Genomic DNA, 21085 nt, shown 5'->3' with positions numbered 1-21085 from the left:
CTGTTTTTATTTAACCAAAAATACAGTTTACATTTAATTAATAATAATAATAATAATAATAATAATAATAATAATAATAATAAAAATATAGTTTGTTTTTATTATTATTATTATTATTATTATTATTATTATTATTATTATTATTATTATTATTATTATGTTTAATATTTTTGTGGAAACCAGAATTTTTTTTAATGATTTTTTTAATAAATAGAAAGTAAAATAGTATTTCTATACATACATACATACATACATACATATACAGTGAGGTCAATAAGTATTTGATCACCCTGTGATTTTGCAAGTTCTCTTACTTAGAAATCATGGAGGGGTCTACAATTTTCAGCATACAGGTGCACCTGTAGGTGCATTTCCACTGTGAGAGACAGAATCGGAAAAACGGAAATCACATTGTATGATTTTTTTTTTTTTTTAACAATTTATTTGTGAATTACTGTGTCAAATAAGTATTTGATCACTTGAGTCAAAGAATTGTAATATTTGGTACAGAAGCCTTTGTTAACAATTACAGAGGTCAAACAGTTTCTGTAGTTCTTCACCAGGTTTGCACACACTGCAGGAGGGATTTTGGCCCACTCCTCCATACAGATCTTCTCTAGATCTGTCAGGTTTCGGGGCTGTCGCTGAGCAACACAGAGTTTCAGCTCCCTCCAAAGATTTTTCTATTGGATTTAGGTCTGGAGACTGGCTAGACCACTCCAGAACCTTGATATGCTTCTTACGGAGCCACTCCTTGGTTTTCCTGGCTGTGTGCTTTGGGTCATTGTCATGTTGGAAGACCCAGCCACGACCCATCTTTAATGCTCTGGCTGAGGGAAGGAGGTTTTTGCCCAATATGTCACAATAAATGGCCCCGTTCATCCTCTCCTTAATACAGTGCAGTCGTCCTGTCCCCTGTGCAGAAAAACACCCCCAGAGCATGATGCTTCCAGCCCCATGCTTCACTGTAAGTATGGTATTATTGGGATGATACTCATCATTCTTCTTCCTCCAAACACGGCGAATGGAGTTAAGACCAAAAAGTTCTATTTTGGTCTCATCTGACCATAGGACTTTCTCCCATGACTCCTCTGGATCATCCAGATGGTCCCTGGCAAACTTCAGACGGGCCTGGACATGGGCTGACTTTAGCAGGGGAACCTTTGACGCCTTAGTGTTTTACTGATAGTAGCCTTGGAAACGATGGTTCCCAGCTCTCTATTTAAAAGCAAAATAACAGGTCTTTGAGGGTCAGAAATCTGGCTGATAAGCAAGTGATCAAATACTTATGTGACACAGTAATTCACAAATAAATTGTTCAAAAATAATACAATGTGATTTCCAGATTTTATTGTTAGATTCTGTCTCTCACAGTGGAAATGCACCTATGCTGAAAATTGTAGACCCCTCCATGATTTCGAGGTAAGAGAACTTGCAAAATCACAGGGTGATCAAATACTTATTGACCTCACTGTATATATAGAAAGGGAGAGAGATGTAGATATATTTTAATAGTTTAATATAATTACATGCTTTGCTGTTCAATTTTATGTGCATGTACATTTTTACATTATTTATTTTTATTTATTTATTTATTGAAAGAAGTCTCTTATGCTCAAGGCTAATTTAATAATATTAGTATTTTATTTAAAAAAAAATTGGATTTTTTTTATTTTTATTTATTTCCCCAATTTTCATCCTTTAAAATGGAAATCAACTGCTTATCCCATGAAGCATCACCATTGACGACGACGATGATGATGATACAAAAAGTACTTACACATTTTTCAATGATATAATATAAATAAACACATGCTGTTCCAAATTTTGGGATAATACATTTATTTATTTATTTTGATTTATTTTATATTTATTAAAAGTTGTCTCTTATGCGCAACAAGGCTGTTTTTATTTCATTAAAATATGTATTTTTAAATATTTTAGATTTTTTTTTTAATTTCTCCTTTTTTAGGATATTTTAGAATTTTTTCATTAAAAAAAGTATGCTAAATTTAATTGATCATTGTTTTTCTTTAAAGGGGAATCAACTGCTTATCCCATGAAAATTACCATTCATCATGATTATCAAAATTTTACCTATATATTTATTTATTTGTTTTTGTTTTATTATTATTATTATTATTTAATCACAAATATAGTTTTTATTTCATCACAAATAATAATTATTATTATGCTTAATATTTTTGAAACCATGAAACATTTTGTAGGATTTTTTTAATAAATAGAGATTTCTATTTAAAAAAAATATATTTTTTTTGAAGCTTTTGAATGTTAGCATATGTGACCCTGGACCACGAAACCAGTCATAAGGTTAAATTTTACAAAACTGAGATATATACATATGAAAGCTCAATAAATAAGCTTTCTATTGATGTATGGTTTGTTAGGATAGGACAATATTTGGCCGAGATACATCTATTTGAAAATCTGAAATCTAAGGGTGCAAAAAATCAAAATACTGAGAAAAACACCTTTAAAGTTGTCCAAATTAAGTTCTTAGCAATGCATATTACTAATCAAAAATTACATTTTGATAGGTTTACAGTAGGAATTTTACAAAAAATCTTCATGGAATTTAATAGCTTTTAACAGTGTTTGTATTTTTTATTTGTACAGGTACAAAATGAAATGGAAAACATATAAATATATTTCTATTATACAAATATATAGAAATAGTTACTCTATAGCTGCCATTTTTGTTTCCATGGCAACAGCAAATTCTTTGGTGGATCAATACATTCTGCTAAGTAATGTATTTTTTAAAATTTGAATTGAAATTTGAATTTTGAATTTGGGCTTCTATAGAAGCTGAACCTCTGAATTCACAGTAGGCCTTTCTTTATGGGATTATACACTAAAAGTCAGTTTTTCTGTAAAGAAATGAATAGGATTTTCACTTCTGGAGCTGTGTTGTTGCTGTCTGTCGCTGCTGGCTTTTAGCAGCATCCTGATAAAGACGTAACTGTCTGGTAGAGGTAAATAAAGTCTGCTTTATCAACAGCAGAAAACGCTTGGTAAATCTCTCCAGGTTGTTGCGGCAACAGCGTCAAACTGAAAATCCTCCAACTGCTCTCTAGGCTGCAATTATGACTGAACTGAATGCCTCTATTTTGATTTTGGCATATTCGCTCCGAACGGCTTTTGGACTTGATCCAGACACACAAAGGAAGGCGGGATACGAACCATCAAGCGTTTATACACAGTTGACAGGATCTCGGGGTTCTTTCTGATCCAGATTGGTCGGGATCTTCCTCTTGTCAAGCGCTGCTGCTGAATAGAGCATTGTGCCTCGTGATTGGCCCGCTTTCACCTCTGTTTGAATGTCAAAGGATGCTGCTGAGAGGAATTATGTTCCTGGATTTCAACAGACCAAAGCCCTGGAATAGGGTTTGTTACAGAGACGCGGAACATTGGATGTTTATAACCATGCTGCCAGATTTCACAAAACCCTTTTAGATTATTTATATTGATGCTCATGTGTTGCACAAGTTGTTGTGCATTTGTTGTGCCCTTTAAAAAGTCAAGTTGCTTTGAGTGCTTTATATGTTTTATTTTATACCATGGTATTGTCTATGTGAAAAAAATATGTACATGTTTATAAACATACTGTGGCATACTATAATATTCTGATAAATACCCAGTGTTACTTTAGTATTGTTTATACACAATTTTTACATGGTATTTGCATAATTCTTTTTATGTAATATTGAGTTTTTCAAATTTCCAGAATTTTTTATTTTTAGGTTTTCAGATTTGTAGTTTTTAATTTAATTTAATTTTCCCTTTGTGTATATATATAATGAATGTGTGTGTGTATATATGTGAGTATGTTTTTGCCATTTTTATTAGCTTTTTAAACATATTTTTATCTTAAATGTATTTTTTATTCCAGTTTATTCCAGTTTTAGTCATTTTAGTACTTTTTTTGTGATTTTACTTAATTTAGTTGCCAAGGCATAATTTCCAATGTTTTTCCAAAGTATTTTTGATATAATATTTATAGTATATTTTATTTTTAAGTTTGTTATAGTCAATTTGTGAGATTTTTTAAAGCTTTTTTTTATACATATTTTTAGCTTAAATATATTTTTATTTCAGTCTTAATTTTAGTATTATTTTTTTTTTACTTAACTTCATTTAGTTGCCAAGGCATCATTTCCAATGTTGTTTCAAGGTTTTTTCATGATATAATAATTTTCATCTAATATTTATAATAGATTTTATTTTTAAGTTTAGGTTTTAGTAATTTTGTGAGATGTTTTTGTAGCTTTTTAAACATATTTTTAGCTTAAATATATTTAATTTTTACATTTTCACCTATTCATTTATTAATTTTTATTAAGAATATTATTATTTATTTATTATTATTTCATCAAAAATAATAATTATTATGCTTAATATTTTTGTGGAAATCATGAAACATTTTGTAGGATTTTTTTTAATAAATGGAAAGTTCAAAAAATGTTAATTTATTTTTTCTTAAAAATTGATTTTTGAAGCTTTTGAATGTTAGCATATGTTAATAGCTTCTTTTTTTTTTGCTTTATTACAAAATACTGAAACATAATACTCAAATAACAAATAGCTTAAATATATTTTTATTTCAGTCTTAGTTTTAGTCATTTTAGTAACATCAGTATTTATTTATTTATTTTGTACTTCAACTTCATTTAGTTGCCAAGGCATCATTTTCAATGTTTTTCCAAAGTGTTATGTTAGATTTTATTTTTAAGCTTTTGTTTTTCCAAAGATTTTTTCATATGATATAATATTTTCATCTAATATTTATAGTAGATTTTATTTTAGTATAAGTTTTAGTAATTGTGAGATGTTTTTGTCATTTTCATTAGCTCCTTTTTTTTTTTTTTTTTTTTTTTTTTTTACATATTCTAGCTTTAATATATTTTCATTCCAGTCTTAGTTTTAGCCATTTTAGTAACTTTAGTATTTATTTATTTATTTATTGTAATTTTACTTAAATTTCAGCTTTATTTAGTTGCCAAGGCATAATTTGCAATGTTTCCAATTTGTTTTTTCATGATATAATATTTTTCATATAAAATGTATAGTAGATTTTATTAATTTGTAGTAGATTTATTTATGTTCTTTTTTATTTCTATTGTTATTCTGTTTGAGAATAACAAAAACAATTCTTAATAGTTTTTCTTTATTTAACCCTAGTTTAAGTTTTAGCAATTTTGTGAGATGTTTTTGTCATTTGTATAAGGTTTTTTAAACATATCTTTCATATAATATATTTTTCATATATTTACATTAAATTTTATTTTTTTAAATAATATTTTAATTATATTTTAGTTAACAAAAACAATTCTTAATAGTGATTTTTTTTAGCCCTAGTTTAAGTTTTAGTAATTTTGTGAGGTGTTTTTCTCATTTTTAATATATTTTAGCTTAAAGATATTTTTATTCCAGTCTGAGTTTTAGTAATTTTAGTCACTTTAGTATTTTATTTATTTATTTTAAATAATTTGGTAATTTTACTTCAACTTCATTTAGTTGCCAGTTCATCATTTCCAATGTTTTTCCAAAGTTTTTTCATATGATATAATATTTTTTATAATTATTTTTCTATTTTACTTTATTATTTTAGTTAACAGAACCAATTCTTAATAGTTTTATCATGTATATAGCATGATATTTGCTTGATATTCCATAGTACTTTCAAAAACACTATGGTACTTTTATCTATTGATTGTATTATGGTAATAATATAGTACATTCTGAAAGGGATGAGCAATTTAAAAAAGAACATTTAGACATCCCGGATAGTTTTAAGTGTATTATTTTGTACATGAATGAGCTGCCATTTGTTATATATGTGTATTGTTTGAATACAAGATCCATATATGCTATATACATGGTTCTGTGAAAACCAAATACGGGCAGAAACCAGAAAAACATCAGCTAACCCCTTTAGAAGTTCAGACGGGTTTCAGACATTAATATTTCTCGCATGGATGAGCTGCCACCGTTTTTTTGGCCCCTCCTGCGTTTTTCTCAGCGCTGGCCATTTATTGAATTGCATTTCTTCTGTTTCCGCCGTCACTGTCAGGAAAGCTGTCTGAGTCATAATCCGACAGAATAAGCAGTGTGCGGGGGGACGGAAAGAAGCCGAGTCGAGGAAACAAGATAAAAAAAAGACAGAGGCAGCGGGAGAGAGACAGCGAGACAGGGAGGAGAGAGAAAGAGAGAGACAGCATGAGAGAGAGAGACAGTGAGGTTTAAGTTGATGACAGCTAGAGGAGGATTAATTTCTCAATCAGGAGCAGAGTTGGACTCTGTGCTCTTAGTAATTGCTGTGCTGTTGGGGCCCCTGTGTTTGGGGCTCATTATTTCATGTGAATGAATGGCGTTTACGGGACCAGCTCAAGCGCACTGACACCGCTACAGAACGCCGCGCTCGCTCCATGTGGACGGGCGTTAATGTGTCTACTAGACGTGAGCAATTTCTAAGCAGTGCAATAGTTCATTTGTCATTCAGAGTAGCAGGGAAAATAACACCAGAGCCATTTCTGGTTATTAAAGTCAGTGTGTTTGCAGTGTAGTGATGTTGATTATGATTAATGGTCAAGCCAAGCATGTTGTTGTTGTTGTTGTTGTTATTTATTTATTGTCAGTGTTGAAAACTAGATATAGGAGTGGTCAATCTAATATATACTTATATATGATATAATAATTACATATTATAGCTACATATATATGATTTATTATATTATAATATGAGGAGTGCATTGACGAGATACGTGTAGACAGTTTATTAAATGCAAGTATAGAAATAATTGTATATGTAAACTATAGTATTACAATGCTATATATAGTATCCGAAGTAAGGTGTTAAGAATTGTGCTATAATAACACCCAAAAATGCACTACATATAGCCTAAACTTCAAAATAGACAGACATGTAGATGACTGTGAAAGATTTTTTATTCAGTATAATGTTTTACATGGAAAGTTCGGGTTTTTTTTTTAGGTGAGGGAATTTTTATTTTATAACAAGTTATAAAATTAACGTTAGAATGATGACACTGACATAAAACTTGACATCTCATTTGACCATAGATACTGAATGAGGAAAAAGCGTTTTTCTCAGGTACTGATAGAAGAGTCAACCGTTTTCACGCACGTCTTTCAAAATAATAGTCTAGCGTCAGAAAAAACAGAATAACGTTTGTTGTTTCTTTGACTGCACACTCCGTGACCCACTCAAAACGTTTTTGCAACCCACCAGTTGAGAAACATGCTTTAATTAATGTTTTTTGATGACTTAAGGTTAACTAAAGAGCATGAGACGTCTTCCTTCTGGCCAGTAACGTTAACGTTAACTTACCGATTGTGGTATCTTCCCGTCAGCAATTAAGTTACAGATTGTCTAAAAGCTTTTTTTATGAATGTACAATGTTGCCAGATATTGCTACGAAAAACAAGCAATTACAAAAAGAAAGAAAAAGATATCCGAAATAAGTTCAAATAAGGCATCATTGTGGAAAAAAATATTTCTCAGCTTTTATTTACATTTGAACAAAAAGTGGCATGTCTAAAATTATTCACACCCTTCTCAATAATCAATAGAAAAGCCTTTATTGGCTATTACAGTAATCAAATGCATCCTATAATTGCTGATCAGCTTTTTGCATGTCTCCACTGGTATTTTTGCCCATTCATCTTTAGCGATGAGCTCCAACTCTTTCAGGTTGGAGGGATCTTTAGCTCCCTCCACAGATTCTCAATTGGATTTAAGTCAAGACTCTGGCTGGGCCACTCCAAAACGTTAATGTTTTTGTCTGCTAACCATTTCTTCACCACTTTTGCTATGTGTTTTGGGTCATTGTCGTGCTGAAATGTCCACTGGTGCCCAAGGCCAAGTTTCTCTGCAGACTGCCTGATGTTGTTGTTGAGAATTTTGATGTATTGCTCCTTTTTCATGGTGCTGTTTACTGTGATTAGGTTCCCAGGTCCACCGGCTGAAAAACACCCCCTAAACATTAGGTTCCCACCACCATTTTTTGACAGTGGGGATGGTGTTCTTAGGGTTGAAGGCTTCTCCTTTTTTACGGCAAATGAAGGCTAAAACATTGTGGCCAAACAATTCAATTTTTGTTTCATCTGACCATAAAACAGAAGACCAGAAGTCTTCTTCTTTGTCCAGATGAGCATTTGCAAAGGCCAAGCGGGCTTTTGTGTGCCTTATCTGGAGAAGTGATGTCCTTCTTGGTCTGCGTCTAGGGATGGACATCATTAAGGTTTTAACGGTATTACTACTTCTATCGATTACCATTTATCGATTCGGTACTTTAACGGTACTCTTATCGGTACTTTTTGTTGTGTTTTTAATTAAAAAACTGAAACAAATTGAGAACAGAAATAACAACACTTTATTTTTTAAATGTAAAATAATTATCTATAGCTTAGCAAACACAAATGTTTGAGCAAATACCTGTTACACAAACAAAACCAATGATTGTAAAACAAATAAATTCACACAATTTTCTTGTAAATGAATGTACAACGATTTAACTACAAATTCATTTTTAGGTAAGCTTTTCTTAGCATAGTTTATTATTATTTATCTATTTGTAAAAGCAGTACTATAAAGGCATTTTAATGTTTAATATTTATTTAGGCTACTGCATAAGAATATTCTAAATATTTAGCCTATATGTAGGCTATATGTATCTGAATGTGTGTTTATTAAATTATTAACATTATAATATTGATTTAGGGAGACATTATGTGATGTTTATGTCGTTATTTTAACATAGCATGCATACCTGAGGAGACGGATGTTGAAGCAAGCAGTCGAAAACTTTGCATTTCTGCACATAATGCAATTTGGCTAGATGTTTTGAAAAATTGCTTGTGTTTCCGCATTTACAAGCGAAAATCTTGTTGCACTTGTTGCAACGAGCATTGTTCGCGTTCACACGGGTGAAGTGTAACCATACTTTGGATCGTTCGGCGCTCTCCGCCATTGTCACTCCATAAGCGCGCGCTCTCTCGTGTTGTGTGCGCGCGAGCTCTGTGTACTGCAGAACAGACTACATTTTGTGCGTGAGATAGCAAATAACGGCAGTGCAGGAGAATAACGAATATTATCGTAAATTAAAAAAGGATGGTCAGGTAAAATATGCTAGTTAATGTTTATTTAGCAATAATAAATAGGACAGTCACATTTATTTTTTTTATTTCTCCAGTACCGAAAGCAGAACCGTTAATGTCAGAGCTTGTCGATACTTCTGTCTTTTATAATTTGGCACCGGGACCGATAAAGTAAAAGGTTTCGGTACCCATCCCTGTCTGCGTCTGTGGAACCCAGCGGAGTGCAGTGTCTGTTGGACTGTCTGCCTTGAGATGTTGCCACCAGCAGAGCCCAGATTCATCAGGATGGCCTTGGTGGTGATCCTTGGATCCTTTTTTCCCTCTCTCACTATCCTCCTGGCCAGCACAGGTGTCACTTTTGGCTTCTGACCACGTCCTCTGAGATTTTTCACAGTGTGGAACTCGAATTTGTGAGAGTCTTGTATTTTTTAATAATACTTTGCACTGTAGCCACTGGAACTTCAAAACATTTAGATATGGTCTTATAGCCCTTTCCTGACTTGTGAGCAGCCACAATGCGCAGCCGCAGGTCCTCAGTGAGCTCCTTTGTCTTAGCCATGACTGTCCACAAACCAACAGTAGAGAGCTTCTGTTTTTTACCTGTTGAGCTGTTCCCAATGAATCAGGGTAATTAGAATGCTTTAGAACAGCTTGGATTATTTGGAATGGTATAGAACTTCGGATTTTCCCATAGATTGTGACAGTTTGCAAAGGGTATGAATAATTTTGGACATGACACTTTTTGTTCAAGTGTAAATAAAAGCTGAGAAATATTTTTTCCACAATGATGCCTCTTGTACATAGTCTTATTATCTTTTGGGTGAAGCCAATGATTACTGATTGATATAACTGATTGACAAGAATAATAATTTGTGTGTAAACAAGGAGCAAATTCTTTTGCAGCTTTGTTGGAGGTTGCAGCTGAAAGGCAGTTTCAGTGTTGACAAGCTCTTATGTGTCTGCTTGCAATTACTAACTCATGAAATAGTTAAATTGATATTCAAAATAGTGGGTTTAAAAAAAGTGATTAAAATACTCTCTCTCTCTCTCTCTCTCTCTCTCTCTCTCTCTCTCTCTCTCTCTCTCTCTTTTCTGTGGATAATGGCTCCTGACCTATCCAACTCCAACCCTGTAGTGTTTAGCGACTATGGAGTTTCAGAGTCAGATGGTGTTGGCTTTGTCTGACCCACTTGCTATAAATAAAAGTTGAACGGCGTCGAACGGCAATTCAACACTGCGAAAAAGATCCAGTGAACAATAGCATGAAATTGGTACTCTTTGTCCCTATAGATTAAATGATTGACAGAGATAACACAGCGCTTGCAAACAGTGATTATGGAAAGCCCTGGCCTCAGATCGAACCGTTAATGGATGAAGTGTTGTTGTTTTGATACTGAATCGCAATAAATGTATTGTGAAATCCAATTTCTTCATATATGAATACAAATCTCTGTAATACTTCGATTGTTTCTTCTAGACAGCGATTAGATTAGAAGATCAAATGGAGGCTTTGCTGAACTGAGATTGTTCTTCTAAGAAAAAGATCCTGGTAGTCTCAAGTGTGTTTTTGCTATAGAGTTTCAGATCTCAAACTGCTCTCAGATATAAAAGTCTGCCATCAAATCTCAGGAGAAATTATCTGCCCTGCTATCCACATTCATTTCATAGCCCTGTATTCGTATGTCAATACAGGTCTCATTTGTGTCCGTTTTTTTCTTAAGGAATTTTAGGAGAATCCTAAATAAAAAAATAAAAAATAAAAAAAACATTTTTGTTGAAGCTCTGCTTTAACTCTAAGTGTTATACATTCTGTAGTCAACTAGCTTCTTGTCTGAATCTCTAATGGTGGCTAATAAATTCAGGATTGCTTATATTGAGCAGAAGTGCATGTATGGTGTACAATTAACTTTCACTAGAGGACGAAGCGGCCCTGTGCACTTCACGTCGGGTGCTTTCCTCTTATACTCACATTCATTACATTGTTTTATTGCTCAGACAACGTCCCCGGACAACACTCTATCACTCGCCGAGGGTAATAGCTTTTTTCTCCTGTGTAATTTAATTGATCAGACACTTCCTCTTTTTTTCACCTTGAGGAATGGGCGCTGTGGTGAAAAAGCCAACAGAGATCAGCAGTCTTATGCATCTAAATGAGTTTGTTATGGAAAGATTTTTTAGCATAGGGTATTTTTAATGCATTTCCACACTATATCCACCTTTTTGTTCCCGTAAGAGTGGGCTTGGGAAATATACGGGCCATTTTACAGAATTGGTTCAAAGTCAGAGTAGGATTGTTCTTGAAAAACATGTCTTTTCCACAAGTATGAAAGTTAATTCTCCTGTTGTATTTTCAGAAAGTTTTGGAATATTTGTCATCTTCACTATTTTGTCACTCCCGTAACACAGTAATAAATAATTTAATATGAAGAATTATATTGACTTATTACGATTTTGCTTGCTTCCTTGTCAATATATTTTTTCTATTTTAATAAAAAGTTCTAAAAAGGTAAATCAATATCAATTACAATTTTAACACTATTTCAAGTGTGATTTATGAGATTTGTTGTATTTTGAATCCAATTTTTCATTAGTTTGAGTATACATTGATTAGAAAACTGTCATAACATCTTAGTTGATCATTCAGTATACTTTATTTTTAACAAAACATCCCATGTTTTGGTCATGACTGCACATTTTCGGTTGTGACAGTAATGCTTTGGTAGTGACCACATCACATTACAGAATTTTAACTTGCATACACAAAAACACTATTAAAACATACTAAAATACTACAAATTTGCATAACTTTAAAATAATATCTCCTAAATAAAGGATTATGTATTCCCTCTTGTCACTACCGAAACAATGATAACTTTTGTCACTATCAATACCCCACCAAATGTTTCAGTCGTGCCTGTTTTGGTAGTGACAATTTTATAGGTTAACACCCAAAAAGACAAAGATGTCACTACCGAAACTTCACCAAATGTTTTGGCCATGACTTTTACGGTAGTGACAATTTTATGGAATAACACCCAAAAAACAGAGATGTCACCAAATGTTCGGTCCTTACTGTTACGGTAGTGACAATTTTATAGGATAACACCCAAAAAACAAAGATGTCACTACCGAAACTTCACCAAATGTTTCAGTGGTGACTGTTTTGTTACTGACAATTTTATGGAATAACACCCAAAAAACAAAGATGTCACCAAATGCTTTGGTTGCTACTGTTACGGTAGTGACAGTTTTATAGGATAACACCCAAAAAACAAAGATGTCACTACCGAAACTTCACCAAATGTTTCAGTAATGACTGTTTTGTTAGTGACAATTTTATGGAATAACACCCAAAAAACAAAGATGTCACCAAATGTTTCGGTCCTTACTGTTACCAAGCCCGGGTTAACCATACGGGCAACTGGGCAATTGCCCAGGGGCCCACGACATCTAAAGGGCCCAGGACAGCAAGGACACGAGCAAAATAAATTGCCTTATGTTATTTATCTTATTTACACGAAGGCATGTCATTTCCGTCTCTACATAGTCGCGCGTTTACAATGTCTCCTCCGCGAAAACACAGACGGGATCACGCACTCCATTCATAAAAACCGACTTTACTATAGCGCGGAATACTACGGAATTCGTCGATTTTTGGATTAATAAATCAAAAGTTGGTCTGTCACTTAATTCAAATCGCGATATGGACTACTGTCTGTGAAAAACTGAAATGAAAAAGACCGTTTTAATATGAATGGTGGAGACGCGTTTTTTTTTTTTACTACGCGCGTACTGAAGCATGCGTGACGCTCACGGTAATTTTTTGCATTTGCATCTCACATGAACAGATAAACTCAATCTTTCAATCACTTTTACCGTTTCATTTAAGAAAACTAGCATAATTTCATACTGTACACACAGAAACTTCACGGCAACCTGTCAAAATAAAAGTACGGTTCAACATGTAACAACAATATTAGTCTTGTATTTCTTTTGTACAGTATAATGTAGGTGTTTATATATTCCTATTTAAATAATTTACATAAAACAATATATACGACAAAAAATAAATATTACAACAAGATTAACCACTTAATTGTAGAAAAAAATACTACAATTATTATTTAAACGTTTTAAACTGAATATAATTTTTCTTCCATGTATTGATTTTAACAGTAAACCTCTGTTTGTTTGCCAAAAATTAAAAGGGTTTATTTTTCATTTGATTAAAAATAAATAAATGTTTATGCTTTCATTTGATTATCAGAAAAATTAAAACATAAGAATTTCTAAAAAAAAAAAAAAAAAAAGCAAAAGATTGTTCAAAATGTTAAAATAGACAGTTTAGGACTTATTTTTCACTGAAATAAATGTTTTCGTTTTTACACAAAGTAGGCTAAAGTACCGGGAAGAAAAGTAACGTTGGCTACTGGCAAATGGTTTGAAAGTGGTTGCTTATTTATTCATTTTTTGTGAAAATGGAGGATACTTCCCTCCCTCTCAATGTAGTGGGTCAATTTTACCAGATTATACTGTACAGATGCTTATGTGTTTTGTTTTCATAGCATCATATGTGAGTGAATGTCTTTGATAGGGGACATAGTAGTGCATTTGTAGTTCTATGAGCATTTAAATATTTGTAAATCAAAATATGATGACAATTAGGATTTGAAGTATTGAGTATATTTACTGTATATTACAGTAATATATTCTATATATGACCATATTATGGTGATCCTGGGGTCGTGATGATGGGCCCTTGAATATTGTTGCCCAGGGTACAACAAAGTGTTAATCTGGCCCTGACTGTTACGGTAGTGACAATTTTATAGGATAACACCCAAAAAAACAAAGATGTCACTACCGAAACTTCACCAAATGTTTCAGTAATGACTGTTTTGTTAGTGACAATTTTATGGAATAACACCCAAAAAACAAAGATGTCACCAAATGCTTTGGTTGCTACTGTTACGGTAGTGACAGTTTTATAGGATAACACCCAAAAAAGAAAAATGTCACTACCCAAACTTCACCAAATGTTTTGTTCAAGACAATTTTATGGGGTAACACCCAAAATACAAAGATGTCACTACCGAAACTTCACTAAATGTTTCGGTCGTGACTGTTTTGGTAGTGACAATTTTATGGGATAACACCCAAAAAACAAAGATGTCACTACTGAAACTTCTGCCAAATGCTTTGGTCGTGACTGTTTATTTTATGGGATAACACCCAAAAAACAAAGATGTCACTACAAAAACTTCACCAAATGTTTTGGTAGTGACAGTTTTATGGAATAACACCCAAAATACAAAGATGTCACTGCCGAAACTTCACCAAATGTTTTGTTGTGACTGTTTTGGTATTGACAATTTTATGGGATAACACCCAAAAAAACAAAGATGTCACTACCAAAACTTCACCAAATGTTTCGGTAGTGACAGTTTTATGGAATGACACCCAAAAAAGATGTCACTACCAATACCGAAACATTTGGTGAAGTTGTGACAATTTTATGGGATAACACCCTAAAAGACAAAGATGTCACTACCAAAACCTCACCAAATGTTTCGGTCATGACTGTTATGGTAGTGACAATTTTATGGAGTAGCACCCAAAAAACTGTCACTACCGAAACTTTACCAAATGTTTTGTTGTGACTGTTTTGGTAGTTACAGTTTTATGAGATAACACCCAAAAAAAAAAGATGTCACTACCAAAACTTCACCAAATGTTACGGTATTGACAATTTCATGGGATAACACCCAAAAAACAAAGATGTCACTACCGTAACTTTACCAAATAGGGTTGTTTAAATCAGTCTCAGCCAATGGCCTAAAACATACACTGTTTCAGTAGTGAAATGAAAGTAGACATGAAAATGTGGGAAGTTTCATAATTTACAAAGAAACTATCATTTTTTTTATAGCTTCACTTTTTAAAAAATCTAAAATATTTTTTTTAAACACCAGTGGAATTAAATGCAAAAGTGATTTCAATATTTCTGTTTAAATTTAGGGGTTAGAGTTCGGGACAGCCACTTTCCAATTGCAAGTAACTAAATAATAATTTTATAAATATTAGCTTACTGATATTTTAAATACTATTATGGGTTTAAATATATAAGAATTGAATACTTAAATGCTTTTTAAATGTTTTTTTATTTTTTATTTATTTTTTTGGTTGTGGGACAGCAGTTTGCACCAGTTCTGTGCAGTTCTGGCCCATATATATCTTTACAATGTGGACTCACACGTTTAGACTCTTATTGTAAATTGGAGTGTATATAGTGCTTAAAATGGTCCATTTACATAAAGCATAAGGATGACAGTTTAACTGGCTCATTGACACCTTTCTGGCAGAAAATGAGAGGTTGCGGTGTTTCATTGGGCTTGAGAATGAGTTCAGGTGGTGAGTTGGCGAGCTGGAGGTGTAGCTCCACATATTAGCACACGTAGGAGACGGCGTGTCGGTGCATTTCTTAGTCGTTTCTCCGACACGCTTCATTTGCGTTCCGGTCCATCCTCCCCGTGAAGGACTGTCTGCAAACCTGAATCAGCGGCGAAGAGAGAGAGAGAGAGAGAGAGAGAGAGTTATAATAACTGGCAGCCCTGGCAGTGGTCCACTCACCCGCATAGACCCACAATAGTGCTGTGAAAACTAGATTCCCCCCGAGCTGGAACTCCCAGCTCTTTCACATCGACCCCTAATCAGAGATACAGCTGACATCTGCCCTGAATGAATGCAGCACTGGCAGCATGTTTAACCATGCTCTACCATGACTTATCGCAAATCATGCATATTATCACTTGCGTGTTTGGCAACATGCCTTTCCAAATGGACATTTATAACTGAGAGGTTGATTTTTACAGTGCATGAGAATTAAACTCATATTCAGTCACTCCACCTTCACTCCTTTTTTTTTTATCTTAAGGGATAACTGATGTTTTTAATTTTATTTGTAGCAAATTTAAGTAGTAGATTTTTTCAAAGAATACTCAAATTAAATTAAATAAAAAACAAATCGTAATAAAAAAAGAAATAAAATGCACACAGATTATTTTGTTTTAAATAAAATGTCCTTTTTGTGTGGTAAAGATAATAATTAAAAAATATTTTATTAATACTATTATTGTTATTATTATTATTATTATATTATTTTCATTTTTTTTTTTTACAGTATTACTATTTAGGTTTAATTTATATTTATTTTGGTTTTTATTTCAGCTTTAGTTTTTATTTATTTCCAGTTAATAATTGCAGTGCTGCAGCTTAAAATAAACAAAAATTAGAAATGTTGCTATGGTGACTAACTAATCAGTTTCAAATTACCATATAATATTAATATTTTATTTTATTTATTTAGATTTAACTTTTTTTTAAAAACAATTGTTATATTTTTAATTTTTGATAATAACCCTGCTGATTTTGTTTTTCATCGAATTTGTTGTAGGCAATGAATTGAGCCAGTACATAAGAAATTGGCATTCAAACCCATGTTTTTCCACCGAGCAGACAATATTGATTTCCGAGCTGTCAAGTTTGATTTGGCTGGAAATGTCATGTTTCAACAACAGATGGTGATAGAGAGGTCAAAAATATGTAGTGTACCTTTAAGAGAAATACAGTAAGATACACAAACAATAAGAAATCTATAAAATTTGTTTGGATACCAGCTCGGATCATCTGATCTGACAAATTTGATGAGAATGTTAAATTTGACTTCATACTGAGATCTTTAACATCCATTTACAGACTTATCTTGGCATATCTAAGCACAGTTCGAGTCATTGTTAAAATCTCTTCTGAAACTGGTGAATTACTTGGATCTTTTTCTTGAATTTCAGAAACAGAAATGCAAAGTATTCATTTGCTCTACATTGTTGGATGTCGGTTAGCTATTTCAGAAAGGAACCAGTTTAATTGTTCTCATACTCTCTATCTTTCTTTCAGATGAGTCTGGTTGGACTCCTCAACCTAGCCTCGCTCCAGCGATGCAGGTACCAGCCCCTAAAGAACCCCCCAGAGGAGTTGCATCCATGGGGCAGGACTTCCTCGAGTCAGTCCTGTCACATAAGGATCATCTTCTGGCTCAGAAGGGTGTGACTCTTCCCAGCGGTTTACCCCCTAATCTGGTGCCCATGCTGGGAAAGGAACTGGGGGCCGGAGCAGAGGCCTTGTCACCCGACCAGCCCTTCCTGAGGAAGATGCTCCCTGCACACAGTGCCACTGGCCGCCCCACTTTACCTCCAGCCTACGACCTTCCCACTGAACCTCCGGAGGCAGTCGCAACACCGAGCTGGGATACCGATGCTCCGACTCCACACCCGCAACCTTCAGGCACAGTTGCGGTTCCAACCACTGTGAGCACCGACACAGCGCCTGGTGTTTTCACCTCAGGTAAGACTGAGATTTTTAGAGAAACCTAGGTGATGTTCTTTATGTTGCATAAGCTGGGTTTGCCAATTGAACTTATGCACAAAAATGGAATATCGCATAAAACATTTGCAAATAAGCACCATTTCTATCCAACGAGTCTAATGCTGATGATATACTGGGCAACTTTTTGAGCAATTTTATCTGGCAACTTTTTTTGAGCAATGTTGCTTGGGCACTTTCCCATTGAGAATGGGTAACACATTTCTATCTGGATAATTTAGATCAGTTTTGGGCCTTCTATCACACCTGGCTGCCCGTTGACGGCAACATTTGCCAAAGTTGCCTGGCAACATTGCTCAAAAAGTTGCCCAGTGTATCATCAGCATAAGAGAACAAAAACTGGCACTAAATATCACTAAGAAAAGTAGGATTAATTAATTATTTTACCAAAATAAGAGGGATCATACAAAATCCATGTTATTTTGTATTTAGTACTGAAAATAATAGCTGAAAAACAACCCTGTTCAAAAGTTTACATCCCCTTGATTCTTAATGCTGTTGTTACCTGAATGATCCACAAAAAACGTTTTGAATTTGAAGATCGGGGTAAATTAAACTTATTTTGTCTTCTGGGAAACATATAAGTATCTTATGTAGGGCAGTACTAAATGAAAAATATGTGATATTTAGGCTAAATAAGAAAAAAGTACACATCTTCATTCTGTACAAAAGTTTACACCCCTGGCTCTAAATGCATCGTTTTTTCTTCTGGAGCATCAGTGAGCGTTTGAACCTTCTGTAATAGATGCATATGAGTCCCTCAGTTGTCCTCAGTGTGAAAAGATGGATCTCAAAATCATACACTCATTGTTGAAAAAGGGTTTAAATGCACCAAAATGCTGTAAAATCAAAGAATTTGTGGGACCTGAAGGATTTTTCTGAAGAACAGCGGCTGTTTAACTGTTCAGGACAAACAAGGGCCTCACGAACAACTATCACTAAACAAAAAAACACAGCTGTGGATCATTCAGGTAACAACACAGTATTAAGAATCAAGTGTATGTAAACTTTTGAATATAAATGTAACTATTATTTTCTCTTGCGGACTATATGTAAACTTCTTTTATGTAAAATATCTTATTCAGGTCAGTACTAAATATAAAATAACATGCGTTTTGCATGATCTCTATTATTTTGGTAAAGTAATTTATATTTTGCAGATTCTGCAAGGTGTATGTAACTTTTTGACTTCAACTGTATAATAATTTCCATATATAATAAATTACTTGTGCCTCAGAGAGAGCAGACGAAACACTATTTATATAACGCAGTCTTGTAAGACAGTTCTGGAAAGCAGTTATACAGAAATACTTTGACGACAGACTTTGCTCAGATATTTCAGAATGACCATCACAACATTTCAGATGCTGTGCAATATGATCGATCCTCTGGATTAGTCAAGTTATCACGTCCCATAGCGCAAAGTCACATTATTATTATTCTTTTTGTTTACTTTTTCCATCTCCATTTCAACTCAAAAACCACCTCAAGCGAGTGTACAATTTTTTTTTTTTTTGCGAAGAGATTTTTTTTTTTTGGCATTTCCATTACTTGTTTCTGATGCAATACTTCAAAATGCGCATAAAAACAGGGTGATGGAAACATAGCTATTGTTGATTTTGTTTAACTTTGTTGTTTTCTTGGTCTCACCAGCTCTCACTGAAAGTGAATGATTTCTAGGTTTGTTCACTCTGTCACTGAAAACCATTGGCTAGCTAGGTTTCCATTCTCTTTTGATGCAAATTGTCTGTTGTTGCGTTAAAAAAACGCGGAGTGGAAACCCAAAGATGTGCATTAAATATCCAAAAAGCACATAAAAAAGCTTATATGGTCACTTGAAGTGGATCATTTTTGGTGAAAAGATTTAATGCATATTAAAAGTCATTTGACTGTTCTTCTAGTCATGTGACCAAATAATTGTCTCAGATGCAGTGTGTTGTTATCATTAAATAAAACTATTAAAAATTGTTTTTGTTCATTGAAATAATGCTAAAATAAAACAAAATGTAAATGTTAGTTATATAAACATAAATTAGAAATGTTTTTTCCGAGTTAAGGTACTAAAATTACTAAAACTAAAACTGAAATAAAAATAAGTTAAGATAAATAGAAATATTAAAAACAAAACCTGGAAAAAAGTAACAAAAGCATATAACAAAGTCACTGAAATTTAAAATGAAAATAGAAAAAATATATACAGTTGAGGTCAAATGTTTATATACACCTTGCCGAATCTGCTAAATGTTCGATGTTTTACCAAAATAAGAGGGATCATACAAAATGTGTGTTATTTTTTATTTAGTACTTACCTGAATAAGATACTTTACATAAAAGACGTTTACTTGTAGTCCACAAAAGAAAATAATAGTTGAATTTATAAAAATTACCCCGTTCAAAAGTTTAAATGATCCACAGCTGTGTTTTTTTGTTTAGTGATAGTTGTTCATGAGTCCCTTTTCGCTGTTCTTCAAAAAAATTCTTCAGGTTCCACAAATTCTTTGTTTTGTGTTTTTTTTTTTTTTTAGCGTTTTTGTGAATTTGAACCCTTTCCAACAATGACTGTATGATTTTGAGATCCATCTCAGGGGTGAAAACTTTTAAACAGAATGAAAAAATATATATATTTAGTCTAAATATCTTTTTTTTTTTTCATTTAATACTGCCCTTCAGAAGCTACAGAAGATACTTACATGTTTCCCAGAAGACAAAATAAGTTACATTTATCCCGAACTTCAAATAAAATAAAAAAATCCACCCTCTATTTGCAACAATTTCCCCCAGAAGTGATAATTTTGTTCCCTTTATTCACAAATTGTTTTTGAACATTTTTTTGTTTTGTTTTTGCATTTATTTAAATTAGCAACTTGCTATATGTCTAGTGTGAACATCTGTATAGTTTATGCTGTTGTTTTAATGCTGGTGTCCTGGTTTTCTCAACTAGCTTTACTAGAAAAACCATGCTTGTTAACCAGTCCACAAATGTTTTGCTTGCTTATGCAAGATCCGTTCCAAACCAGAACTAACCAGTATAAACTATCCTGAACCGGCATGGAAATTGGAGTTACTCCAAGCTACCATTTTCATGAGGGAAATGTACAGCTACAGCTACATGATGTAGATTTTTCTCCTCACTGTTGTTTACCATCTCACATCCCCTCTGTAGACATTCTCAGATGAACGCTTGGGTTTTTAATGTCGTCTGTCTGGCATTTTCCTCCAGCTGTAACAAACTGCAGGGTCAATTTCACCGACCCAGAGGGCTACATCGATTCTTCAGACGATCCGCCCCTCCCTGAAGGAGCGTTCCTGCAGTGCACTTATACAGTGACCGTCTACACAGGCTACGGTGTGGAGCTACAGGTACCTTTTTTAATATTGCTTCCATTAATCATATTTTCCTCCACCTCTGAATGATATGACAAACCGCGCTGGATGTTCTTGACTGAACGGGCACCTGTTAATGCATGGATCTCTTTAAATGGCATGCTAATAGACTGTGTAATTC

At 33.4% G+C, this 21085-nt stretch overlaps 1 protein-coding gene across 3 annotated transcripts in view; it reads left to right on the top strand.

Annotated features, from left to right (window-relative positions):
• Positions 1-21085, top strand: part of sez6l (seizure related 6 homolog (mouse)-like) — a 74505-nt gene that overhangs the window by 29084 nt on the left and 24336 nt on the right. For all 3 annotated transcript variants that reach the window (XM_073829359.1, XM_073829360.1, XM_073829361.1), the window contains 2 exons: positions 17095-17541; positions 20801-20940. In XM_073829359.1, coding sequence (XP_073685460.1) covers positions 17095-17541; positions 20801-20940 — 587 coding nt within the window. The remainder of the gene's footprint in view (positions 1-17094; positions 17542-20800; positions 20941-21085) is intronic.

Source organism: Garra rufa, chromosome 23 (assembly GCF_049309525.1).
Source record: "Garra rufa chromosome 23, GarRuf1.0, whole genome shotgun sequence".
In the NCBI taxonomy this organism is placed as follows: domain Eukaryota; kingdom Metazoa; phylum Chordata; class Actinopteri; order Cypriniformes; family Cyprinidae; genus Garra; species Garra rufa.
Note: the sequence above shows the minus strand (reverse complement) of the source record. Positions and strands in the feature narration are given on the sequence as shown.